This window comes from Nyctereutes procyonoides, unplaced genomic scaffold (assembly GCF_905146905.1).
Source record: "Nyctereutes procyonoides isolate TBG_1078 unplaced genomic scaffold, NYPRO_anot_genome, whole genome shotgun sequence".
Taxonomy (NCBI): Eukaryota; Metazoa; Chordata; class Mammalia; order Carnivora; family Canidae; genus Nyctereutes; species Nyctereutes procyonoides.
Window position 1 is genome coordinate 69,837,288 of NW_026575052.1, and position 27,944 is coordinate 69,865,231.

Below are 27,944 nucleotides of genomic sequence, written 5' to 3' on the forward strand. Positions count from 1 at the left end.
ATATCGGCAGGCCATTCTCCAGTTCACTGCCAAGTCTCTAGAAGTCATCAGTTTGTACCTGCTGGTCTTTATATTTTCAGAAACATGAGGAACAGGGGACATTCCACAAATATATTGTATTCTACAAATACAGGAAATCAGTTCATGTGTGCCAGTCAGGGTTCACTTGCAGAGACTGAACTGACTCTGGTTAACTTACGTGAAAACTGATTTATTAAATGACTTGCACCATCGTTGGGCTGAATTTTCACTGTAGCACTGGGACACCGCAGGACCTGTTTGACAATGAGGAAGCTTCCTGCCACCCTGGACTGCTGTGAGTCCAAGCCTTGCTGCCTTGAGCAGGAAGCTATTAGTGTGGTCAGAGACTCACTTCAGGCCACACATGTGTCCTTGGCACTAGAAAAATGGGATGCCTTGCATTTTGACTCTCAACACAAGCTTCAGTGACCACAATGTCCCTGGGACAATGACAAATGACACTACAGAAAATCCAAAAGCCTCCACAAATGCCTTGGTCCCTCCCTACTTTTGGAACCCAGAACATCTGATATTCCGGAATGACTGTGCATTCCAGCCCCCTGGAGTGAAGGAAGGCTGGAGTGGACGACGCCAGTCAACCACCATACCCACCCATGCCTGTCCACTTAGTTCCACGCTAGAGAAAGCACTCTGCTAAAATGAGTGGGAAATATCAGTGAGGGAGACAGAACAAGAGAGACTCCTAACTCTGGGAAACGAACAAGAGGTAGTGGAAGGGGAAGTGGGAGGGGGGACCGGGTGACTGGGTGACGGGCACTGAGGGGGGCACTTGATGGGATGAGCACTGGGTGTTATGCTATACGTAGGCAAATCGAACTCCAATAAAAAATATACAAAAAAAAACCCCACTCTCCTTTTAGGGTCTCCTTTTAGGGTCGTCCCCTAAAAAGATCTGGAATGTGCCTCAAAACTACTGATCTGCTTTGAAAACTCTCTGTAAATTCTTGTTTTTATATCACATTTCAATCACTCCTGGTGCTTAGGAAAACAAATTTCATAAATGTTGCACTTACTCTATAGAGCAGCTCTTCTTAACATTTGTCTGAAATTTATTTCTCTTTCAACTATCCAAGGGCTAACCCTTCATGCTCAAACAACCGAGTACTCAAATGCGAGTCTTCGAGTCTCTGCCCTGGCCCACTTCGTAGATGGGGGTGGTTTCTTCAACCCTTTGCCTGAACCTCCTACTCACTCTTGTGCACAGGAGGGAAGATTCTGGTAAGCTCGAACCTTCCCCCCTGCCCCCCCACCCCCGAAAGTGTTGTCAGAGAAAGAGCACCCTACCCTCATTGTCACCATTTTGGAATAAAAGAACATAGAGATGCTAAGCAATTCAAATGCACCGAGAAAATTCTCCCTTAATTAGTCTAAAATCCTCACAAGCCATTTAAAATCATTGTTGTTTATTGAGGCTGAGTCTTGAGGAGGAGATTTGTTCCAGAAGTGGCAACACCTCTGGCTGCTGGGCTGGTTTGGGAGGTCTTTTTCCTGTCGCTCACCATTCAGAATACAGTCAACAATGGCATCTGGCTGCAGCTTGGAGGAAGTTGCTACTGCTGTTCTTGTTTTCACAGGAGTTTTATTTTCAAATTCCTGAGGGCACCCAGAAGGGTGGGAACATCTTGTGGCTACCCTTTCCCCAAAGCCAGGCGGTGGAGCGGCCAGACCCCAGCCCTTGCCCAGGGTCACATTGCAGATAGGCATTCATAAGATGGCCATGATTAAAAGCAAACGACTCCATCATTAAGACCCAGGCCGGTGCTTCTCCCTCTGCCTGTGTCTCTGCCTCTTTCTCTCTATCTGTGTGACTGTCATAAATAAATTTTAAAAAAAAATTAAAAAAAAAACATTTAAAAAAAAAAAAGACCCAGGCCTAATATCAGCGGGGCAGTTTTTCATGGAAATGACTTCTAAAACAAGCTCCACTGCAAAGCGGTTTTATTTTGTAGACTTCCTCTCTCCCAGTCCTCTCTATTTTCACTGAAGACAGAAGGAAGGAGCAGTAGGATCAGTTCCACTGAGAAAGATGTCATCTGAGCCGTGGACGGGTGGAGGGGCAGAGGGCACAGACTCCTCCACCACTGCAGGGGTGAGCATACAGGGTGGGCACGTCGTAGGAACCTGAGCGTGTTGGGAATCACAACTTTCTTTCCTCACTTTTCTGCTTTGTGAATCTCCACGAGAGGCTAATTTTGGCCGCCGCTTGGGAATGGACTTGTGGGTTTTGCTGTCATTTGGCCATGCCTGCAGTCCCAGGGCCCTCTCCCTGACGGGAGGCTCACATCCTGCACGCAGGGGGCTTGTTACACAGGCACCAACGAGGTCTAACTAACTTCCCTGTGCTGAATGACACCTTGGGGCACCCCCTACACCGTCCTTCTCTGGCCTCCATGTCTTCTGAAAGACTCCAAGACAGGTGACATACACCATGCCCCATGCCCAGTCCCCCTGGGCTCCTCCTAAATACACTAATATGATAGAAAGGAGGAATCAGTCAGGTGGAAAAATGATTAAGCAGGCAGGTTTATCTCCAGGCACAGGCTGCTGAAGTGAGAGCAGGTCTCTTCCCCTCCAGGGTGCCAGAGAGGTCTGAGGAGGCTGCGCAGTCCCAGCCCCACTCTCGAGTCACCCAGACCCCCCCCCCCACTGCCACCCCCAGTGCAGCCTGTGCTGGGGGCTCCTTGTGCACATGAAGAGGCTCGGCCTCACTCCGGGCTCTGGGGCCACAGACCCTACGGATGGCAGGCGTGCTGTTCCAGGGGTGACACACGGGGCAGCCACCGGGGTGAAGAGAGTGAGGCACTACCTTAAGGGCAAAATTCAAGGGGCCTCCCATAAGTCAGCTATCAAGATAAATAATATTTCCATGTGTTATTTTTTACAAGTCAGAATCAACATAAAAACAATCCATCATGAACAAAGTATGAAAAATTTTAAATAAAGACAGGATCAACGGAGCTTCAGGGCAAGATCTTGAAATTCTGCAGATGAATATAAAGTGACAGGGTCCAGATCCCAAAAGTTCTGTGGAGCACGGACAGTGGGTCTGCAGGAGGTCACAGCTCAGTCTGTCCTCCTCAACCCCGCTCCCCCACACCCCCCCCCTGGTCCAAAGCCTCTCTGGGGCAGGTGGAGTCATAGCTGTGCTCCTCCTCCACCACCAGGTGCTGGGGGACACCCAGGGCTCCTGGTTCTGGGCTCTCTGGGGAGCCTGCCCTGCCCCGGAGCCTGTGTGTGCATATTAAGTAAATCACACTTGGGATTTTCCCCCGAACACAAGGCTGAGCCAGGCCCCTGGCAGGGAGACTGTGTTTAGACTCTCCCTGACTCACACTTTCCTGTTTATTTCCCATCCTGGCTCAACTGAATTACACCACAAGGCCAGGTGCACCTAGGGTGACATTCCCAAACTGGCCACCAAGAGGCGATCAAAGGAAGCACCAACCCCCCTGATCCTGCACCAGCCTCATTCCTCCAAACGAGTCCTCTTGCTTGGGCAAACTTCTCATTCCTCTCCTCTCTGCTCACTGTATTCCTGTTTCTATCCAAGAGTTGTAAAAAGTCACAGGCCACAAGGTGTCTCTTGGAGCTGGAAGAGTAAACACCCTGGATGCACTTTTGTTTAATCTGCTGCGACTCTGCTCGTCAGGACTTTCACAGCAAGGTGTGCTGAACGCTTTGCGGGAGCACAGCCACTTCAGGAGAAAACACCAGTGATCTTCAGCAATTCCTAGGGCAAGGCTGCCCCTGGCTCCCGCAGCCTCTCTGCCCCAGGCTTGCTTCCTGAACATGGCCAGGAACTACCCGAGCTGCTAACCCTGCTTGGCTGCTAGAGGAAACTCCCACCCGCAAGACAAAGGAGCCATCATCCCTCAGGCTCAGTGGTCCCCAGGTATGGAGGGAGGCGTGCAGGCAATTATTCTATCTTCATTTTATTTTGCCAAGCACAGGCTGTCTTTACGGGGACCTGCAGTTCACTCATTTCCTGCAAAGCACAAAGGAGAAATTCCAGTCCCGGATTGGCTCCTGCTCCCTCAGGCAGAGCAGGGCAGAGTACAGCACTGCGTCAAGAAGTTGGAAGGCTCCAGCCTGGGGCTAGGTGTGGAAGCCTATGTCCCTGTGTTGTCTTGACCCTGTCCTGGCCCAGGATGTTCCTCGGGTGTATCACACCCCTGTGTGTCCCACTCCTTCAATTGTACGGGAGACTAAATAGGAACTGGAGGCCCACTTCAGCCATCAACCGTGTGACTTCAAAACAAAAACAAAAACAAACCCCCCAAAACCAAAAAGCAAGAAAAGAAAAAAGCAGATTGTTCTTTGTCGCTTTCTTCTCTCGTTGGTAAAATGAGGGCCCTGGATTAGTAATCTAAAGTGAACTATATAAAATTTAATGTTAAAATGTAACATTGATAATACAAATAACAATAGTTTGGGGTTTTCTTTTGGGGGGGGCAGCAAGGACAATGTTTGCAACCAGTCTTCCTATAATCTGCAACCAAGGGAACAATCAGCATTCCTCCCCAAAGCTTGCAGCTCTTTTCTCCTCCAAGCAAGGCATTTGCTAAGTTTTATGTGGCATCACTTTGCTATCTTCTGTAGGGGCCAGACCCTGAAGCCTTTTGTGGGCTGATCCTGTTCCTGTACGCTCCTACCCCATGACCCCAACGATCTGCAAAAATAAGTACTGGTCTGGAACATTGAAACAGCTGGTTAAGCTTATGAAATCGGCAGAGAGGTCTAAATCTTTATGAACTGTACATTTTGTTAAAGGCCAAAACATTTTTTTAAAGTAAAGCGAGACAGAAATTGAATTTCCAATATAAAAGAGCAAATGATAAGTGGTAAAGGCAGAACAATAGAATCCTTCTGCTTTCCTTAAATGCTTGTTGAAAGGAAAAGCTATGCCAAACACATGCCGAGCCCCTCCATCCTTCCATGCGGTGGTGGGGATAGCCCTGTGTTTATGGTTTCACTGTCACAGAGCCTGGCCCAAAAGACAGCTTGGACATGCTATTTCCTCAGCTTGCTGTTAAATTAGTCAAGTGTCGTAGTACTTGTGTTTTCACAAAACAAGACCTAATTAACATTTGGATGCAGGCATATATGTTCAGAAGTATAAAAATGTATATACGCAGTAAAAAAGGGGCATTGGAAACTGCCCTCTGAGGCTTACCTAGAGATCTCTCTTTTGTCTGGTTGGTTGACCTCACCACTGGAAGACTTGCTCGAGTTCGGCTGCCTCTGGAAAAAGGACTTGGAACTTCTCCCTCAGACATGGCTTCCAAAGAATCACCAGACGTCTCTGATAAATGCTCGACCGGGTCACCCAAATTGGGAGGCTGGGGACTATGAGACAGTTTGGGGCTTCTTGTCTGCAAAAGGCATTTGAAAGAAAGTAGGAAAATAAATGACTATTAATTATGCTGAAAAAGTTTTCAATATCATCAAGGTCTGCCAATCTGGGCCAACAGTATGGCAGGGGAAAAATCCATCAGAATGACTGGACCCAGAAAACTGAAGATCCAGTGGGTCAAAGTATCAATTGTGAAAGTTACTGGGGAAAAAAACACACCCCACATTGTCCCTGAGTAGTCCATTAAGATTTTTATCACTGCGCATCTACTGTACAAATTTCAGCTTGAACAAGGAGTTGAGGATGAGCCACATCCTAGGAAAGAATGATGGCAAATCAATTCCTTTGGCCAGACAAATTTTAACGGTTGTTATGACAACAGATGGGATTGTACACGTTTATATATACCTAAATGGATGAGGCATTCATACCACAATAAAGTGAACACAACCAGTCCTTTAAAGTCTTACATTAAGACTGCTCCCAAAATCAGTAAACCAAGATTGTGAAGGAGACATTTATATCACAGTTACATTTTTTCCTTTGAGACAGAAATCCCATAGGTAAGATTATGTTTAGCTTTGGTTATTACTTACCTCAACAATCGGCAGAAAGGACCTAGAATAACTTGCACACACACGACACATAACTGAACTTTTAATTATCTGTACTGTAGTGGAAAGCAATTTCATGTGTAAGATGCTCATAATCCATTAGTGAAGAAAATTCCTTGAACATGGACTATTGGTTGAGCATTGTGGGAAATGGAGAAAAACAGACAACATGCTGCCCGACGTCAAAGAGTTTCAGAACTAATTGGTGCAATTAGTGAAAGGCACAAAACAGCACAAGATAGTGTATAATGATGTGTAAATGAGGAACTGTGTGGGTACATCCATTCATCCTTCCAACAGACACATATTGAGTACCCACTATGTTCCAGGCACCGTGCTAGGTACTGGGGCCAGAATGATGCACAAAACAGACTTGCCCCTGGCCTCATGGTGCTCATAGTCTCACCAGGGGACCAACAACGAAGACAAAGGTAAAGCCGTGGTGAGACTATGTTAAGTCCAACTAGTGGGAGTGGGGTACTTGAGTGGAGAAGTCGGAAAGCCATGTGAACTGTGTTCTCAAGGAAGAGGTAAGGTGGGAGGAGGTGGTCAGCCAGAGGGTAGGGATAAAAAGAGGGAAAGACACTCCAGGTTGAGGGGTGGCCAATGCAAAGTCCCTGATGCAGAAAGAAGTGGCAAGCACTGGAGACTTGCTGGGGTGGATGTCCAACAGAGATCAGATCACACACAGCTGTGGGGTCAAAATGAGGGCGCTCAACTGAATTTGAAGGTACCAGAACTTCGTGGAGGCATTTTAGGCAGGGAAAGGCATGAGGGGGCCAGGATCAGATACATTTTTTAGAGGATCACTTGAACTAGCGGGTAGAGGTCGGAGATTATACCCGTGGATGGTCAGAGAAAAGGAGTCAGCGAAATAGGGGATTAGGCTGAATGAACACATTATCTCAGCTCTCCCCTCTCGCACTGCCCACCGTGACTGGCATTACATGATCCCAGGCACCTTCTGGAAGGCAAACTGATCAGAATGCATCAGGCAGGCGAGTTTTCTCTTACTAAGATGCTAAAGGTGCTGAGGGGCTAGTGCTGGGCTACTGGCAGGCCACGGTAGCTAGTTTTTTGGTTTGTTTGCATTCCTTAATTTCCTTTAAGTCTTCCTAAGGAGGCCACTGCATTTTGAAGTTAAGCACCAAAGCATTTACCTCTCAAGGCAGGAGCAGCTTCATGGGTGTACAACCTATGCCCCATACAGGGCCCCACACTTAAAAGGGTTCCATGCTTGGATTCATGCTCTACTGTGGCTGTCTTGAAATTCTTTTTCTTTTTCTTTTTCTTTCTTTCTTTCTTTCTTTCTTTCTTTCTTTCTTTCTTTCTTTCTTTCTTTTTTTTAGAGAGAGAGAATATGTGGGGTGGGGAGGAAGAGGGAGAGAAGGAGGGAAAGGGTAGGGAGGGAGAGAGAGGGAATCTTAAGCAGGTTCCCTGCTCAGCACAGAGCTGGATGTGGGGCTCAATCTCACAGTCCTGACATCATGTCCTGAAGCTGAAATCAAGAGTTGGATGCTTAACTAACTGAGCCACCCAGGCACCCCTGTCTTGAAATTCTTAACGGTTTTTGGATCAAGGTACACTGAAAATTAGGTAGCCTGATACATTAGGGAACCCTTTTGAGGATAGAATGGTCAGCTTCTTTCCCCTCTCTCTTGCTACTAAGGATACAAGGAGATCCCTCTTGGCAGGAGCACTATTGCATTATCTACACCCCTGCTCCTTGATACACCTCTCAAGACCTTCCCCAGAGGAAAACCGGAACAGGATCAGCACATAGATCTGTGCACTCCCTTAAGAGTGGGATGTAGCTTCAGGGAGAGGACCAGCCTGGGTGTTCCATAGGAAACTCTCAGCTCACATTACATGCCGGAGAGGACACCCATTAACAGTTAAATTGTCTCTTTGGCTTAATTTTTCTGTGCAAGCTCCCAATGTGGTTTATTGCCAGATTTATTTTCCATAAGGACTGCTTCTGTAATAAACATTGGGATCTGGCTTTGGCACTCGGTGAACATATAACTTGATTAGAAAAATCATCCCTAAATCACTGCCTGGCCTGCCAAGACCTAGATAAATTCATATGGTCTTCAATGAAGTAGCTACCTGGTTGCTACACTCAGCAGAATATCAAGGGAAAATGTCTTCACTTTGACTTGATTAAAAAAAAAAAAAAGACTACACACTCAGTTTAGCAAAATAGCCAAGAAATAATATTACTTTAAGCAGCGGGGCCACGTTCATGGCCTCTACCGTTTGGTCAACTTTGCAGCCCACGGCAGATATAATACATTTGATGAGTTGTCATTTTCCATTGCAAAAGGCAATAATCCTTGAAGAAAGTCAGAATCAAATTTCTATTTCTTGTTCAGGGTCATCGTGGTGGTAATATGTATAAAAAGAGAGATGTAAGGGCTAATCTTTAAAAAAAAAAAAACTTCCTGTACATAGCTACTTAGTTCCAAATATAAATGTCCCCTCTTTTATTTCATATCATTCACTTTCTCCCTGCAAACTATCATTGCATATTAGCAATCGCCTCACAGGGTCCCCTCCCTAGATGCCAGCTCGCTGCTAAGACATCATTTAGTGCAGAGAAAAGACAATAGAAATTGCTGACACTAACGAACGTCAGATACTCTGTGATTTGCTACAGGAGAAAAGAAAAGTCAAAAAGCATTTGGAACAGAGACCCTGTACTCAGCACAGTGCGAGGCTCCTGGGGTCAGGAGCGCTGCATGTGGTTCCTGAGCTCCTAATGCATTTAAGGTATATTTTGGGGTCAAGGATAATAGACACCTAACAGTGGGACGAAAAGAGCTAAGAGGTGTGTCACTGTGAATGCAGAAGGGGTTTAGGGAATAACTGCTGGCATTGAAGGGTGGACCACGGTGGGAAGAGGGGAGGAAGACATGACTGAACAGGTGCTAAGGGATGCCCTGAGCTAAGTCACACACCCGTGTTCTCAGGTGTCTGTGCACTAGGGGGCAGCCAGGAGGAGAAAGTGGGACAACTGCTGGACTCTCAAGGGACATTTTCCCCTGTCTCTCTCTCAACTGAACTAACAGATACATAATCCAAAGTAGTTGACTACCGAGTTGTTTTTTTTTCTTTAAATAAAAGACTAAGATTTTATTTTATTTTATTTTATTTTATTTTAGATTTTTATGTATGAGATGGAGAGTGAGAGAGCACAGGCAGGAGGAGCTGTGGAGGGAGAGGGAGAAGCAGGATCCCTGCTGAGCAGGGAGCCTGATGTGGAGCTCAATCCCAGGACCCTGGAATCATGACCTGAGCTGAAGGCAGACGCCCAACCGACTGAGCCACCCAAGCACCTCCCCCAGTTGTGTTTTTCTATAGGCAACCTCAGGGCAGGATTTTGCCTCCTGCTAATTCATGAAAAAGTTTCACATTTATTATTTTACTTGATGCTCAGTGATCTTTGAAAGAGTTCCTGTCTCCAAGATATGTCCTTCCTTCCCTGAGGAATTCCTCCCTGCCCACTTGGATAAGCCCCAGTCCCATATTGGGGGGAGGGGGAAGGACATGCATTGCGGCTACCCTGGGACAGTCCTGCTTTGCACCTGTTGTCCCGGGGTGATTATTAGTAGAAACCCCCTTTTTACTTTCAAGCATATGCTGCTTTGAGCAGCTAAGTGCAGAGTCACCCACTCCCAACCCAGTCTCAGCTGACTGGACCAAGCAGTAGCCACACCTGATCTTGACTGGGCCCATTCTAGTCTCTCTCTGAAAAATGGAGACCTGGGACAAAGGAGCTATTTTATTAGTGTTGAATGAGAATTAGAAATGTGAGGTCACATGAAGTTGTGTCTGAAATGGACAGGAAATGTGAAACAGAGAATTCAGAGGAAGGATGAGACAGATCTGTTCAGGAAAAAAGAGCTAAGAGATCCCCATGACCCGAAAGATGGAGAGCAGCTCTCTGGCCCACTGGGCATCCCAGTTCCCGATTCCAGCACAATGAGGGGCCTTATACATTAATTCCTTCTACTTAGTTCCGTTTTTGTTCTTGAACTAGTTTGAGACAACTTTGTGCCTTGCAAGCAAGCCACTACTGACACAGATCAGTTCTAACAGCTCCGTACCTTGGGCTGTTATGACGCTAGCACATTTATTATGTCAGCAGTACATATATGTATTTCACAGATGAAACTCTCTTTTAAAAATTATGGGAAGAGGTTATGATGTAGAGTTCCTAAGATGGTATTTCACAAAGTTAGGGGCACCCAAATACGTCCCCTCTACTGAAATTGTTACTGTGTGTGGTATCATTATTACATGGGAAAGGAGATATATATTTTTTAAGATTTTATTTATTTACTCATGAGAGACAGAGAGAGAGAGAGAGAGAGAGAGAGAGAGAGAGAGAGAGAGAGAGAGGCAGAGACAGAGGCAGAGGGAGAATCAGGCTCCATGCAGGGAGCCCAACATGGGACTTGATCCTGGGACCCCAGGATCACACCCTGGGTCAAAGGCAGGCGTTAAACCGCTGAGCCACCCAGGGATCCCCAGGGGAAAGGAGTTTTTTTAACAGCAAAAAAGGGGGGCAGGATACTCACACAATTTCAGATTTGGCCTACTAAAAAAGTCTTTACATTGGGAGTTATTCTCATTTTGGCTCAGGCCAAGCCTTTTCTCCCTAGGCATTGTCTACAGAATGGCATTTGGAGCCTCTACCTTAACCTTCTGAGCAGAGAGCTGCCCCCCCCCCCCCGGGGAAGACGTGTGGAGCAGTGAATGGTAGTAATGGTACAAGAGCCATAGGAATAGGATTCAAGGGTTTGGAAGGCTGGGTTTCCCTCTGTACTTCATGGGGAATCATGATACCAACCCATCTCCCTTTGTTTCTGTTACAACTTTCTAGATGTTTTCCCCAAATCCCCAGGTGACCCCAAACCTACAAACCCAGAGAAGTCATTTGGGGTCATGCACAAAGGTGTGGCTTGTTAAACCAGGCCACCTGAACTCCAATCATCCTTTCTACTCTTCCCTTCTTCAAGGAGGGTTTTCTATCACCAAGAGATCCTGGGGTAACAGGCTTCCTGCAGGTCCCCTCTCTGTTTCATCTATAACATGTGCAGACTGGTCCTCTGGGAAGATTTTCCTCCTGATGGAGAAGTGAGGGGAGAGAGCCAGGATTGAAAGAACTGCTGCCTGTTGCACTGTGACTGTCATATGGGATTCTCATTTAAACCTCATTGCAACTCATGATGCTGGTCACCATTGAGAAAAAAAATCATTTAAGCCACTTGCTTGAAATTCTAGCAAGTGAAGGAAATAGGACCAAGTCTGCTGGATTCCAGGGCTGACAGTCAGTGGTAAAGTCATTTAATCAGGAGTCTGGAGATGCTGGCTCTAGTTCAGCTCCTACCAAAAAGTGGGCAATGTAGAGAGCCTCACCGAGTCCTAGTTTCTCATCTGTAAGGCCAGAGGTTGAACTAGTTGGTAGGCAGTCCTCTCAGGACTAAAACTTCATAACTTTGACATAGACACTACACAAAGAATAAAAAAGCATGTCACCCAGAAGACTTGCTTATTGAGATTTCCTTCAAATTATTTACCCTATTGCATTTGCTAGATAGAGATATGCAGCTTAACTAGCACTAGGATCTAGCTTTCTACATTTACGACCTCAAGCACGTGCAACACAATTGCACAGCATTAATTTTTAAAAGACTGCCATACTTACATTCTATCATCATGAACAAATATTTGCTGAAATGTTCACCATGAGCATTATGTTATACTCGGAGATCAAATTTATTCTTACTCTGAAATGCTGTTGTATTTGGAGAACAAAGCCAAAGAGAAAAGAAAGTTATAGCTAGAGGCACTGATGATGTGTTTCCATTCCCATTTTTCGGACCTCCTAAAGTCAAAATTGAAATACTGAGTCCAGAAAACAAAGCCTGCTAATGTAGCTTTACATAACATGATAACCATTGGGAATGGTGAGGTGTCTGGTTAGCCAGGGTATACGTGTCACTTCAAATTATGTTATATTTTGAACAAAACTCAACATTGCCTTACTAAAGTTTTACATCATTCTAATTAATGCCCAATTCCCACAAAGAATTTGGAAATATGATGCTTCTCACACGCAAATGTATTTGGGATGACTCCTTATCCTAATAGTTGACCTTTGAAATGGGTTTCAATGGCACACGTCCACTTATATTCAGATATTTTTGGATAAATACAGGACAGTACTCTAAGGGTATTTTCTTCTCCTTATGATTTTTTTAAAGATTGTATTTATTTATTCATGAGACACACACACACACACAGAGAGAGAGAGAGAGAGAGAGAGAGAGAGATAGGCAGAGACATAGGCAGAGGGAGAAGCAGGCTCCATGCAGGGAGCCCGATGTGGGACTCGATCCCAGGACTCCAGGATCATGCCCTGGGCTGAAGGGAGGTGCTCAACCACTGAGCCACCCAGGCGTCCCTCCTTATGATTTTCTTTATAATATTTTCTTTTCTTTAGCTTAGGGTATTGTAAGACTACAGTATATAACACATATACAAAATATGTGTTAATCGACTGTTTATTGGCAAGGCCTCCAGTCAATAGAAGGCCATTGGTCATAAAGTTCTGGGGGAGTGAAAAGTTATACACACATTTTTGACTGTGTGTGGGGGGTCAGTGCCGCTAAACTATGAGTTGTTCAAGGATTAACCGTATTCATCAACCGACACGGTTAATTTAATAACAACATTCCAATGCTTTAATCCTATTTCTTGTACTTAGGAAGCTTTCAACTCAAACCTATTTAAAACTGACTCCAACTGAAGAGAACTTTCTAGTTGTTAGGTACTCCTGTGAAAGATTCAAGGAGCAAAATATTAGAAGTTAACAGCAATGGATCATCCCCACACGTCTGTTTTCTCTACCATCCCTGCTTCACACTGGCCTCAGGAGAATGAAGGGTTGTCCCTAAGGAAAGTTGAAGTGTCTCCTTTGCTTACAGCCCTTTCTACAAGCCACAGTGCCATCACTTGCCTCCCTTCTTTGCCTCTCCTTGTTTCCAATTTCTTTTCCAGATTCTCTTCCTTTCTTTCATTTAAGTGATATCTATGTTAAGCATGGGTCTCAAACTCACAATCCCAAGATCAAGGGTGGCATGCTGCACTGACTGAGCCAGCCAGGTGCCCCTCCTCATTTTCAAATTCTGAGGCCTCTGCTAGGTTTGGGCCTGGGGATAGGGAGAATGACAAGAGCTCTCTGAGGCATATCTGGCTTCCATCCTGCCTCTGCCCTTACGTAAACCCACCCCAGGTGGCCGCACCTGTCTAGGCTGACATCCTCTCCCATCAGGTGGCCCACCTGCCATTTTCAGTTGAGTCTGGGATGCAAAGCAGGTGTTTTTCAGAAGCAGCAGGCCTGGGTTCCATGAAGCTCCTTGGCTACTTCCCACAACACCTGTGGTGGATGGCCAGAAAAGCAAAACCCAAGCCCTTATCTCCTCAGGGTCGTTCCTATGCTGATGGCCAACCTGGGGAATAGAGGATACTCACTGTTCTAGAATATGACAGCTGGATGTGAGCACTATAGTACAAATGTAAGAGAGAATGACTTGGTTCTGTAATAATTATGAAACTTTAGGGTGGGTCTGGTGTTCACAACTTAGAGAAGAAATCAACTTTTATTTTCAATAGAAAACTTGAGTACAGGTACCACGTGGTCCTGCTATGAGTATAAACATACACACAATTGATTGTTCAGTGCCCATCTGCGTGCCATGTGAGCAGCACGTGGATATATGCCAGCTTTACCAGTAATCAGGAACTCCTGGGCCTTACGACCAGAAAGACATATCTGCACAAACCCCACTCTAATGCCACCTTCCAGCTGTGCATACCTGAGATTTTTAGAAGTTTCTCCTGTCTTAAGTTTAGCTCTGAAAAATCAGTACTTCCCTTCCTCAGCTTGGACATAAGGTGGGAAAGCATTTTCTCTGGGATTTATTTTGATGAGTTATCCTTGATAAACTGAGTTTATACCCTGTTTCTTCAAGGGTAATATTTCAACCCTTTCTTCCCTTTTTCCACCAAAAGAGTACCCAGACATTTTTCATGATTTTCACCTGTGAAAACAAAGATGTTTGGTCTGGAGGAAAATCAGACGATTCAGCAGTTGAGCAAAGTACAACTGTGTTTTTTGTTTCCACGTTTTCCTTCCCCGTGTGTGTTACTTCATTATCAGATCAGAAAGATGAAAAGGCAGTGATACCAAGTAGTCAGTGGCCACTGCCTCCCTGGCTAGAACCAGCCACAGGCATCCACAGGGCAAGGCAGGCAGAGCACTGCACCATGCAAGCCACACCAGACCCCTCCACCAACCCCCTCTCATCATACAAAGCCCCCTCCATGGATGCCAAGAAACAAATAACAAGGGTGCCTGGGGCAGAAAAGGATGCTTTCTCATTATTTCAAGAAGCACCACACTACATTGATACTTGCTTTCAAGTTTTTCTTGTGTCAGATGAATCTTTCAAGATATTATTAACTTATCATGTCCACATAACTGTCAGCAACAAACAAAAAAATTATGGAAAATCTACTCCTTTCCCTTATTTCCTGAAACAACTGCCAAGCCTTTGTGTCCTAAAATAAATCTTTCCAGGGGGAAGGTCTTTTCATAGTGTCTGTGTGCTACAGAGGCCACCAGAAAGACACACTCCCTACATTAGGCTTAGGAGGTAAAGACATTTGGAAAATAAATGCAGTGTTGTCTTACCACCCCCACCTGGCAATGGGTGAGGAGGAAGGTTGCTAACTGGGCAGGAAAAAGGGGGCAAATGACTTTGCAGAGCTGGCTAGAGGACGGTAGTTTTGTTTTTGGTGGTGGTGATGGCCATGGTGTTCTCCAAATTGTGGAGACCTGGACTCCGTTTACAAGGAGTGGCCCCACCAGACAGGACAGATGTGTGACATGCTTAGAGTGGCTGAAACCAGTGCCCAAGCTTAGGAGGCTTGGCGGACAGGCCCATGAGTCCACCTGCAGACTGTCTGCTTGGAGGCTATTTACTGAGACCCAGGAGACCCAGGAACCTCACCCAGCTTTATGGGACTAGATGCACTCCTTAGGATTTATGATCCCAAAGTGATAAGAATAAATTTCTCAGTAATTGCTGACACCAAGCCAATTTAATGTGATTCGCAAAAATTAGCAAGGTAAGACTTCCTATACTAGTGGGCCAGGGAGCAAATTTGTGTAGATGACATCTGTCATAGAGAATAAATAAACCTAGAGTCACATGGAAGGCTCACTAACAAATTACCATGGAGCCAAGCCATGAAATGTTATGCAGTCATAATCAGGGTTTTTTTTTTAAGGATTTTTTTTTGCATATAACTTAAGAAATGGAAGCAATATACCCAAATATTAGCATTGGATTTCTTTATAAGGTAATAGCATGAGTAGCATACTTTCCCCATTATTTCTCCAAAATGAGAATAGACTACTTTTACAAAAATATCAATCACTGGAATAAGCATGATATTTTTAAAGAGCAGATCAGAGGAAGGCAAGACTATCACAAAACGTTTAGAAGCCAGAAAGATTCTTGTCTGTGGTGATACTCCTGCCCATTCTTGTCTTCTCAGATGTGTATTCCATATGATGAGATTCCAGGAAGAAGGACTCATCCTTCTAGATAGCCCCTGAAATGAGGACACGAATTCATGGGGAAAACACGGGAATGAAGACACATTTTTCATTCTCATGCCATGCAAAATTCTGCAGGAATCCAGAATCGCATGGACTTCCACTTCCATAAAAGATTACAGCTAAGAAAGAAGAGCCAAAAGCCATCCATTACGTTCTAGACATGCAGATGATGCACTTTACCTTTTAAGGAGACAAGATTCTCACATCTGTAGCTCTGTTTGTGCTCCTCTCACATCTATAGTTCTGATACCATTACTGTCACTTAACTTTAAAGCTCTGATTAGAATGTGACTCCAGGTAAACTCGAAATTTTAGCAATTTTTTTTTACAGTCTTTTGAATATTTCCTATGTTTCAACCCCTTCCTAGTATGTAGATGATCTGTTTCTCATTTTCTTCCTCTAAGAGGTTTATCTGTGCCTAGAGAAGCAGCTAGTACCCGCAGACCTTCACTGGGTCAGCACGCAGGGCAGCTGTTTCCACTTTCAGGATTAGCTGTCCACCCGCCACCTGCCCGCCTGGTGTCCTACCTGTAATATGACCCAGACTCGCTTCTGAAACAACACCTTGAATTGGCTATTCTCAGACTTCCCTCCAAAGCCAGAATGAGACCAAGCCTTCTGAGAGAAGATAGGGCCAAGCTCGCCTCCCTCTGCCTTCGGCAATCTTCCATGGGGATAGAAAATTACACCCAGAGCAAGGTCCAAATCTGGATCTCGTTAGCTCAGACCCTCACCCCTTTCAGACACACACTCCTGCAATTCTTACTTAGTGTCATGCTTTCCTCGTGAAGGAGACAGTATGAAATAAAAAGGCTGAATGAAGAAGAACACCGCTGCCTACGATACACAACATAGCCCTGCCTTTGATGTGGATGGAAGTCCCTCATCTGGAGGCATGAGCAGAACAATGGCACTTTTAGAATTTCAAACAAGGAAAATCATTTCACCTCCTGAAGGAGCACAAAGTATTACTTTGTGCCATAAGGAGAAAAATGTAGAATACATATAAAATGTCGCATATATTGGAAAGGCTGACCGTAAATTTAACATTCAAGCCAATTACAGTTAGCTATACTCTAAGTTTGTCTCCTCCTACTTTGAAGTTTTGCCTTCAGATTTTTAGTTGATCCACCTAAGGTAGCTATCTCTTTACCCGCAAGCTGCCTTGAATCAATCACTGAGTCTCTCTCTCTCTCTCTCTCTCTCATTTTGCAACAAGAAGGTGTGTGTTATAAGCAAATAAGTTTTCCCAGGCTGGGGCTCCCATCGTCCTCATCAGGAGAAGTCTGAGCAAAGCAGCAGATGCCTTTACACTTCTGAGAGCCAGGAATGCACTTAAAAGGCTTCGGGATAAAAGGTGTCCAAGTCCAGACTGCTGTTATTATGGTGATGAAAGGCAAGGGGCCTGCTAGCCGGCTTTGAAATTGCAAGTAAAAGACAACCAGCACAACACAGAGTGCGAATCAGGCCCCCCAGAAGGCCGACCAACAAAGCCATTTGTAAGTTCATCCCCAAGCCCAGGCTGCAGTGGGGTCTCTACAGCTGAACTGCGTTGTTGTGAAACCAAAGAGGCTTTCCCGCTAGCACGAAAAGCCTGTCCTGGGAGATCTGAAGGGGATCCTCCATCACCTCCCGCAGAAAGGAAGTCCCCAGGGAGCTGGGTGGGGGTGGGGGGACACTGGGGTGCCTGAGGCCACCACACCTTCAAGTGCTGTGGCCACACCCACTTGAGACCTCTTAAAAGTAGGATTTGCTGATACTTTCCAAATTACGTTCCCAAACACATACACACACCATCACCACCACCAGCTGCCCTCCCAGTGTCCCTGGAATGCTTTTCAAATAAACAAATACCCGTGCAAAGTTCTAGTTTTAGGCTAAAGGTTCTTTTTTCCCTCTAGAGCTGCTCTGGGGAAGCATATCAGGGCTTGATAAGATGGAAGACAGGATTTAGAATGAGAACATTTTCTTTTTTATCACATTCTTCTTACGGAACGCAGGCTCCAGGGGCATCTGGGTGGCTCAGTGGTTAAGCGTCTGCCTTTGGCTCAGGTCATGATCCTAGGATCCTGGGATATAGTCCTGCATTGGGCTCCCTTCAGGGAGCCTCCTTCTCCCTCTGTCTGTGTCTCTGCCTCTCTGAATGTGTCTCCCGTGAATACATAAATAAAATCTTTAAAAAAGAACGATGTGAATCAATTTACTTTGTGCCTCAGTTTCCCCATTTGTAAAATGGGAACCACAGCACACCCACCCCATGGGTTGTTGTGAGAAGTTAATACCTGTAAAGCACTTAGAACAGTGGCTGGCAAATATTAAGTCCTATATGAGTGTGTCCATTCCTCTCATTTTTATTACTAAGATGCATATCAGTAAAATGATCTGGAGCCAACACTGGTCGTAGAGGAGCTGCCTTGAGGAGCTGGGGAGGAGGGGGTCTTGCTGGAGAGCCCCCGCTTCAGATGATGTGCCATGATCGTGCCTTACTGCTGCATTACTGTTGATTCCACAGCTCAGTTTGTGGAAAGTCAATAAATATTTTGGGTCAAGCATGCAATTAGTATTAACTTTAATATTAACTCTCACAATTAAGCACACACACACACACACATTTCAGAACGCTGCAAGCATTTGGTTTTGATGGGTTTAAGTCAAGGCTTGGGGGGAACTTGGGAAAAGACAGCCAATCCGGTTTAGTGGCTGCTACTGATTAGAATGCCACACGCAACAGAATAAAAAGGCAGGAGGTGAGGTACAACTCAATGCAGAAAAAGAAAAGGTGGAGTACTAACTCGCTGAGATGATTCAATTTTCATCAAGTACCTTTGAATGTCAAGTTCTGCCTGAAGAGAGATCAGCATGCACTGCAAAGCCTGCATGATAGGAGAAGAAGAGAGAGAGAGAAGATAGAAAAGAAAAGGGTGAAAACATGAAGAGACAAAGAACAGGTTGACCAAAATGGACCGACCATCTATTCGTTCATGATGAAAACATAGGTACAGTGAACCCCTGTTCCCCTCAAGGAAGGAGAAAGCAGTGACAGTCCCACCCTTATGGTTTAGAAAGAAATGCTGAAAGCAAACCCTGAGTGACAATGAGTTTTCCCTAAAATATCTTGCCACAGGCAGATATTTAAATTCATCTTGTCATTGGAGAACATGTCACATTGGCCAATTGTCCTGAGGTTGTCCCAAGGCTGCAGGAGAGCTATCAGAGCTTGCCAAACCACACTGAAATACCTTCCTTAGGCTGAGTGCAGTTTGGTGGTGAACCCAGCCCGCCATCTTGATTGGCACTGGCCATTGGGCTTCTCTACAAAGACTGGCCTGAGAGCACAGTGCTCTGTACCTCTGCTCCGCCACTCAGGCTAACAAGACTCTCATAAGTAGACCCAAGGTGAATACATAAAGAAACAGAAGATCAGGATTACGGCTAAGGGAACTAATTCTATCACTGAAGTCTGGGTAACCCTGGAGTATATGCCTCAGTTTACAATGCATCTGTTGCCAGTATTTAAATATTTCAGAGTTGAGCCACTGATGAATAATTTTTGACAACTTTATTTTTTAAATATTTGTTAAAAACCAATGGTGGAAAAATATGTTTGTGTTTTAAGAAACAAAAATTTCCATAGTCCTCATGAACAAAGGACTTACTCTCGAATCCAAAATCAGCCAGTGAGAGCTGAAGGCAGGGTCTCAGAGAAATATATCTGTACACCCACGTTCACTGCAGCATTATTCACAATGCCAAGAGTGGATAAACCCGATTGTCCACCAATGGATGAATGGATAAACAAAATATGGTATATTCATATGACAGATGATTATTTGGCCTCAAAAAGCAAAGAAATTCAGACATACGCTGCAACACGAATGAGCCTTCAGAATGCTACATGAAGTATAATAATCCAGACACAAAAAGATACACCCACTGTAAGAGTCCATTTATATGAGGTGCCCAGAGTAGTCAATTCATGACAGAAAGTCAAATGATGGGCACCAGGGAGAGGCTGGCAGGAGAAGGGGATGGGAAGGTGTTGAGAAATGTGAGCAGAGTTTCAATTTTGTAAAAGGAAAAGCGTGCTGGGGATTGGTTGTACAACACTGTAAGTGTAATTACACTGCTGAACTGTACACTTAGAAAATGTTTAAGACGGTAAACTTTTTTTTTTATTTATTTATGATAGTCACAGAGAGAGAGAGAGAGGCAGAGACACAGGCAGAGGGAGAAGCAGGCTCCATGCACCGGGAGCCCGACGTGGGATTCGATCCCGGGTCTCCAGGATCGCGCCCTGGGCCAAAGGCAGGCGCCAAACCGCTGCGCCACCCAGGGATCCCCAAAGACGGTAAACTTTATGTCACAAATATTCTACCACAGTTAAAAAGGAAAAAAGAAAAAGGCACCTGCAGGGAGCCTGCTTCTCCCTCTGCCTGTGTTTCTGCCTCTCTCTCTGTATCTCATGAATAAATAAATAAAATCTTTAAGAAAAAAAAAGGAAAGAAAAAAAAGGGGGAAATCGGCCAGTGAGATGTCCTGGCTTGACGGCTACTTCATCCATGACTGCAGGTGCACACAGATATGTCCATACAAATGACCAACATATAGGAGGCTTCTAAGTCTCGCCATAATTGCATTATATGATATCCCTGATCCATACCACCATTATAGATACAGAGATGATACTATATATAATATGTGTTTTTCTTTTATTTCTGAATGATTTTATATTAGTTAGAACCCAGTTTCACATATCGTACACAAATCTCTGTAAGAAAAAGAACATTTGAGTACAGATGGCTACATCCTAAAGCCAAAAGATAGGTCTCCCAACAAAAACTGTACTAAAATAGTCTACCCAGAATGCTTTCAGAGGTGGGATATAAAAAGGAAAAGAACTCGAAGGGACTTTTAAGAGAAAAGGAGAGTGACACCATTAGAAGAGCTATTAGCTAGAATGACCTCATAAAAGCCCTTTTCTGGGTAAATATATTCTCCCCAGAAAGGTGAGGGTTGCTGTAGGGCCTCGGATTCTTTACAGGCTTCATCAGCTATGAAAGAAATCTCCTGAAGTAGATCACAAATAATAAAGCCCTGTAGGTGCATGATAAATAAAAGTGCAAGATAAAAACAGGATGATAGATTTGAAGAGCTGTTGTGGACACGAAAGGGGGAGAGCATGCAGAAAACCGAAGCTGGCATCACAATGAGATGGGGAGTAAAATGGGCTGAGGGTAGAGAACCCAGGAAATTGAGAGAAACAGACAGAGAGAGAAAGAGAGAGAGAGAGGGCCCTGCCCAGTGGGGGTGGAGAACAGAGAGCTACAGTAGGGGAGACCAGCACCCCAACAAAGAGGCTGCCAGCAGGGCAGACACCCCAACCTCTCTCTGGATGGGGGACTCTCAGCAGAGGATGAGATGCAAGAGCTCCCACATAAAAGGGGCTCCAGAACTCTTGAGGCCACAAGAACCTGAGCTCTATAGCTCTATAGACAGATACATTGTCCCGGGATTACCAAATTAAACTCACAGAAAACATCCTCACTTCTCAGCAGGTAGCGCTGCTGGGCAAAATGTTTGGAGCTCCACTGACCTACTCTGGGTTAAATCAAGTGTGCAGGGACGCCTGGGTGGCTCAGCGGTTGAGCGTCTGCCTTTGACTGAGGTCACGATCCCGGAGTCCTGGGATCGAGTCCCGCATCGGGGTCCCTGCAGGGAGCCTGCTTCTCCCTCTGCCTGTGTCTCTGTGTCTCTCAGGAATAAATAAATAAAATCTTTTAAAAAAATAAATCGAGTGTGCAGAACTCAGAAGTCTGATTTACAGATTTGACCATAAAATAGAAAATTGTCCCTAAAAAACCAAAAAATTCAGTGTGGGAATGGGGTAGTAGCGTCTCTGAGTCACTCTGAAGGATTATCATGGAGATCAGTGGTTTATGGTCATCACAAGGCTATGTTAACTGAGGGAATGTAACCAGGGAAAACGCAAGACTCACCACCTCAAGGAAAAAGATGATTGTGGTGGCAATCATCATAATACCATAAAAATTAAACAGAAGGATGTTTTGATAATTTCAAAGGCCCCCTAGTAAATCCAATGGCTATCATTAAGAGAAAAATAGTCAAGCGAAACTACAGAGGGGCTTGTTTCATAGAAGGGTGCTTGAGATCTCTTCCAAAGGCTAGTGTAGCAGGAGAAGAAACAGGCTCAAAGATTTTCTTCCCAAGAACAAAAAAAGAGAGTGCTGATGAGCCTGAGAAGGGCACATGAGGAATAGTAAGTATTGAATGAATGCCTTTCGTTCTATCTCTTTCTGAGTTTTCTAGAATAAAGATAATTATATAATAATAATAGGGAAAAGAAGAAGAGTGTTGGTAAAGGTGGCAAAAAGGAAATGTAAAAAAAAAAAAAAAAAAAAGGAAATGTAGGTCCCTCAGGAGTAAGAATGAGAGAGAAACTATAAGGGACTTTGGAGATTTGCTGAAACTGGAAAGCTCTCCAAAGGTTCCAGTTTTGAACAGAAATTGAAGATTTTCTGATACTCTTTCCTTCCAGTCAACTTTCGACTATTCAGAGGGGTAATTTAAGCAGTTTGAAGACTAACTGTGGTCAAAGAAAATGCATTCATGAAAAAAAATGACAAGATCTCGTGAAAACATGTCTGTATTAGGAGTTCCCCAGAGTTTGTAATTATACAGTAATCACTGAGCTGTCCACCGTTATCTTCTCCTAACAAGAAGATCTAATTGCCAGAGACTTAACTTAGAATTTTCTTCATGTTTCTAAATTTATGGACCCGTATTTCCTCTTCCTCCTCTCTCATTGCCAACACCCTTGTTCTTTATTTGACCAATGGAGAATTATCAGTATTAGTTTCCACTTAGTTCAAGATTCAAGGGATGCAAAGTGCTATTTTTATCCAATTTCTGAAAGCCTTCTGTCTCCTGCTCTTGGAACCACATAGCAGCTATTTAATTTCTGTAAGCCTGACTTTCCTTATCTGGAAAGTGAGGACAATAATAGTATTTACTTCACATAGTTGTTATGAGGATCAAATGGGAGTGAGGCATGGAAACCAAGAGGCACAATTCCTGGCACAGACTAACAAGGCAAATGCTAGGAACTTGAAACTTTTATTAAAACAACTGCATTCCCCCAAAGATGCTTTACTTACACTAATAAGGCAATAAGTATCTAATGCCTTAGAATTTTGCATTTCCTTTTGATTCAGCCATTCTATTCCAAGCAACTGACTTTAAAGGAAATAATCCACAATAATCCACAAGCGTGCACGCAATGGAATCCACCAAACTAAGCAACCACTAACAATGACGAAGAAGCAGACCCTGTAACCACACAGAATGAAGCTCATACATAGAATTCAGTGGGGAAAATCACCAAAGGTAAAATGACATGTGTTTGCATTTCCTTAAGTCTGTATTCCCGGAAAAAAATAGGACATACACCAAAATGTTAACCCCCATGGGTTATGGGATTGTGATTTTTCACTCTTAATCTGTTCTTTCTAGCATTTCTAGACTATACATGTATTACTTTTGTACTTAAAAAAAAAATTTTTTTCAAAGTTGCCTAGGATTTGGGATTTGTGCTTGCTTTTCTGATTCCTTTCTTCCTCCCCCAAAATGAAGCACTGAGATGTAATGAGCACTGGGTGTTATATGCAACTGATGAATCACTGAATTCTACCTACAAAACTAATAATATCCCATATGTTTATTAATTCAATTTAAATACATTTTTAAAAATGAAGCAATGAATATGATATAAACAGCTACAGATGAATTTAAAACAAAATCAGGGGCACCTCGGTGGCTCAGATGGTTGAGTGTCTGCCTTTGGCTCAGCTCAAGATCCTAGGGTCCTGGGATCCAGCTCCAGTCTGGCTCCCTGGTCAGCAGGGAGTCGGCTTCCCCCTCTCCCTCTGCCCTTCCCCTGCTTGTACTCTCTCTCTCTCTCTCCCTATCAAATAAATACAATCTTTAAAAAATAAAAAATAAAACAAAATCGTAAAACAAGATTTTATTCACTTGATAGCCTTAAAAATGGGAAGAACAATAAGATAATATCTAAATGCAGTCTTTTTATCAACTTGTAAGCTTGTCAAACACTTGATTAAGTATCAGTTGCACGACGAGGGGGCGCCTTGAACCTAAAGCGTACAATAAATGTCCCCAGCACGATGGAAAGAAACAGCTGAAATCCCAAACTTTGGTGGCAACACTCCATAGTGATGGCTTTGAGTCAATCTTCATCTCTTCAAAATGCCCCAGAGTCCCTTGTACAGTGCACTGTGGCTGTATGTAACCAGTAAGAAAAAAGCCACAACAGGGTGACCGTTTGTGTCCTTAACACGAATGACTGCAGTGAGTTGATTTCTGCCAAGTCTAATAAGTTGCTATCGAAGAAACAAAAATTAGTAGCTCCTGTGACACAAAACAAAGAACACAACAAAAGCAAACATTGGGGAAATTATCTCCGAAGTAATTCTATCCTAAAGACACACAATTCTGGGGCACTTGGGTGGCTCAGTTGGTTAAGTGTCTGCCTTCTGCTTAGGTCATGATCCCAGGGTCCCTGCTTGGTGGTGAGTCTGTTTCTCCTTCTCCCATTCCCCCTGCTTGTGCTTGTTCTTTCTCTCTCTGTAAATAAATAAATAAAATCTTAAAAAAAAAAAAAAAGACACACAGTTCCATCAGTAACTTGGGGACTAAAGCAATTTCAGGTTATTTGGGGTAAAAAAAAAAGTTGCTAACTCCATTGAGAGACCCAACTGTAACATAATTCCTTCCTAAAAATATTTAAAATATTAAAGATGGAATAAAAGGTAGCCTTGTGAGACTTTGTGGGTCATGTTCAGTTTTATAACTGATTAACAATAATCTTAAAACGAGATAGAGTCTGAGGGACTCTCAAGAGTAAACAGACAAACAAACAAACAAACAAACAAAAAAGCTGCACTATCTCAAAAAGAAAAAGATTCAGGGCAGAAATCCTAGGAATTTGGAATTTCCTGAGAATTCTAAGTAATTCTACAGTTAATTTAGGACAGCGATTGGGGGGGATCACTTTTGGAGAGAGAGAACTGGCCTTGTCAGGTTCAAGTTCAACTCTCATAACATCTTGTGCACCTCACCTTGGAAACGCTGCCTCGGTTATGTGTCATGTGCAGTTCCGCATCCTTAAAGTAGTTACATAATATTTATGTTACAGTTTCGTTACATGAAATGAAATTACTTCTGAAAACATTCAAATCTGTGCCTAGCAAACAAAAACGCAATACCTGGCTTATTAATAAGAGCCTGAGAAATATTAGGATGGCCACACCTCCTGTGCTAATCTGCCATCAAGGGAAGTGTCTGGAACCCCTCTGGACCCCAATGGAGGTAGGGAGTCTGATGTTTGAAAAATAAAAAACAACTAAATTTGTCAACTTATGCATAGAGTGGAGTGTTGGCTTTCAAAGTAGTGAGTTTGCACGGTTACACAGTTATTTCTATGACCTTGCCATGGCCTCCAAAAACAGATCGCAAAGTATGCCAGGAAACCTGCCCCACTCCGGGCAGACGCCCAGCCAGTTCACGCTCTAGCCACACCCGTTTGTGGCCAGTGTTCCGACTGGGGCAGCCTGTGGGACAGCAGCTGGGAAATACTGTAGTATTAACCTTAGTCATTCTTCTTCAATTCTGGTTTTTCAAACTCCACCCTTCTTAACTCACAGAATATGAGACTAAATGATGCCACACATCTCTGAGAGATCTGAAAAGGTTAGGTCTCATGCAAAAGGAAGGTGGCATTAGGATAAACAAATGCACCAGCTCCCTAGTTACAAGATGACCGAGATGACAGAGATGACCCTTGTAGATCTCAGAGGGCTTTCCCAAGAGGTCTTTCCTCCACATTCCCGCTTAACAAAGAAGGAAAAGGAAGTGAAGTGCCCCACATAGTGTTATATGAAATGTCTGGGAAGAGTTAAGCCAGGTCAGCCCCCATAAAGATGGCAGGTATCTTGGAACTGCCACAACCAAATGCAATCTATGGACATTGGGATGACCAGTTCCTTGAGAATTCTGCCGATTTTTCTTCCATAGCACTTAATGCTACCTGGCACATCAGATATTTCACTTACTTGCTTGTTTCTTGTCTGTGCCCTCTTACTCCCCAAGTAAGCACTAGGAAGGGCAGGGATCTCTCCAGTGCTCAGACTTCACTTCCAGAATGAACAGAAAATCTGGAAGGAGGGAGGCACTGGTGCTCTGGGAGCCTTGGCTTTGGCAGACAGCTTGATTTAAGGGCTTATCTCCTGTCCCTAAACTACTTCAGATGCAAGGAGTTCAGGCGCCAGGAGCCGGCCCAGAAACTCACTAATGCTCACATCATCCTCCCCAGCCAACCTGCAGGACTGTCCCTAGCCATGGCTCACGCTCCCTCAAGAGCATTCCAACTCATCACCCTGACTTCCTGCATGCTTTAATGCTTCTTGGCTACTCTCACACCTTCTTGGAAGGAGGAGAATCTCCATCTGATATGGAATTTCTGTTTGGCAGAGTTTTCTTTCCCTTCAATTTCCACCAAAACTTTCCTCCTCTGGAACGTTAAAACTCAAGGGAAGCAAAAATAGTTAAAACCCCTAAAAAAGGGCCTCTGAACCCCAGGTTTCTATTTCTCCTTCATTATTCCAAATCTCTGTAAAATACTCCTTCCTTGCCTCGAGAGCCGTTGCTGCAAGGGAGTGATGCTTCCTGCCGGGATGGCAGTGCCTCCATTGGGCCATGATCTGACCAGGCCTTGCTTTAGAAGCAGCCTCTTTGCACTTGAAATGCAACCAAAGGTACAAATTTAATAGGGAAGAAAGAGGGGATAACTGAATTTTAATAAGTAGGAAGGTAGGGTAAAAAATGGGATCTTTTACTGAAACAAGCTGGGAATGCACTGCACTTTTGATTTTTTCTTCTCCCAGAGAAAAGAGCCACAGAAACTAGAATCCCTTCAATCTGGACCAATTTGCCTCTGAAGCAAGGTGACTTACACCACCCAGACCAGCTAAAAGATGCCTCTGAGCATCTTGTCTTCCCCTACATACAGTGCAGGAGCACTGGCCTTTGCATACCTCTACTCCAGAAATTTCCAAAATGGTTGGAGGTGATATACATGGGGCATTTGCAGAATAACAGCTCACGCCATTCTGTAAGGGAGACATGAGGCTCAGTGGTCCAGAAAGCACTGGGCAGAGAGTTGGAGTCTCGGTTCTATAAACTTCTCCAGGCACTCAACATAACTCAGGCATCTGTCTGGTCCTCAGTTTCCTTATGTATAAAATGAAGAGTTGGATTCAAGCTCTATGGCTGACCTCAGGTTTGGGTTGCTGAGGCATACTGTCTCCTAACACCCGTGGCCACAGCAGAGCACTCTACTCACAGTCATGACTGAGGAACGCCGAGTGCGTAGGCCAGAGCTCCAAGCGCCGGTGGGGAGAACCTGGCTATAGGCCTAGGTTCAGTGCTCCATCACCGCTCGACTTTGAATAAATTACTTGAGCTGACCTTGGGCTTTGTATTGGGCCCGTTAAACCACTAACACTCACTTTCCCTCTCTGCAAAACAGTAACAACATCCTGCCTGCTTCACAACATCACCAAGAAGTACAAGGGGAAGTAAATTGGACAAAAGTCACTATTGAGTGTGAGGCTTTAATAATAATAATAATAATAATAATAATAATAATAATAATAATAAAGTAGTGTTTTTCTTAACAAGGAGTTGGTGGCAGGCGGCAAGGAACACACAGACAAGAATTCTTAGAATGTTCTGCTGCTGAAGGATGGGGTCTGGCTCTGTTTCACTCTAGGCCACTTAGCTGCTGGGATGGAAGGCCTTTCAACATGCAGCCTCAACTCATGAGCAAACAAAGATTATGGTGGTGGATGTTAGCTTCCTATCCACAGCTGGGGGCCTGGGCCCTGACACTTGCTGTCCTGAAGCCCTAAGGCCCATCTGTTGTGGGGCTGCAACCTCCCTGACCCCAAGGCGAGCTGCTATTCTGATCTCCGATTCTCTGCTGCCACATATGTGCTGAGCTCCTGGGACTGGGTTCAGCCAACCGGCCAGCCCTCTTCAGCCCATATCACCCAGGAGCTCAGGGCTGGAACCTGGCCTCATTTCCCTCATTTCTGGCCTATCAGTCCCCAGAAACAGCCAAATATACTTTTGGGGTTGAAA

General features: G+C 44.4%; 1 protein-coding gene across 17 annotated transcripts in view; it reads right to left on the minus strand.

Annotated features, from left to right (window-relative positions):
* The window catches only part of KIAA1217 (KIAA1217 ortholog), a 465,513-nt gene that overhangs the window by 130,667 nt on the left and 306,902 nt on the right, over positions 1-27,944 (minus strand). For 16 of the 17 annotated variants that reach the window (XM_055331014.1, XM_055331029.1, XM_055331028.1 and 13 more), the window contains one exon: positions 5,216-5,414. In XM_055331014.1, the coding sequence (XP_055186989.1) occupies positions 5,216-5,414 (199 nt within the window). Of the gene's footprint in view, positions 1-5,215; positions 5,415-13,360; positions 13,425-27,944 lie in introns of those variants that run through there. The other variant, XM_055331020.1, reaches the window with a different exon arrangement.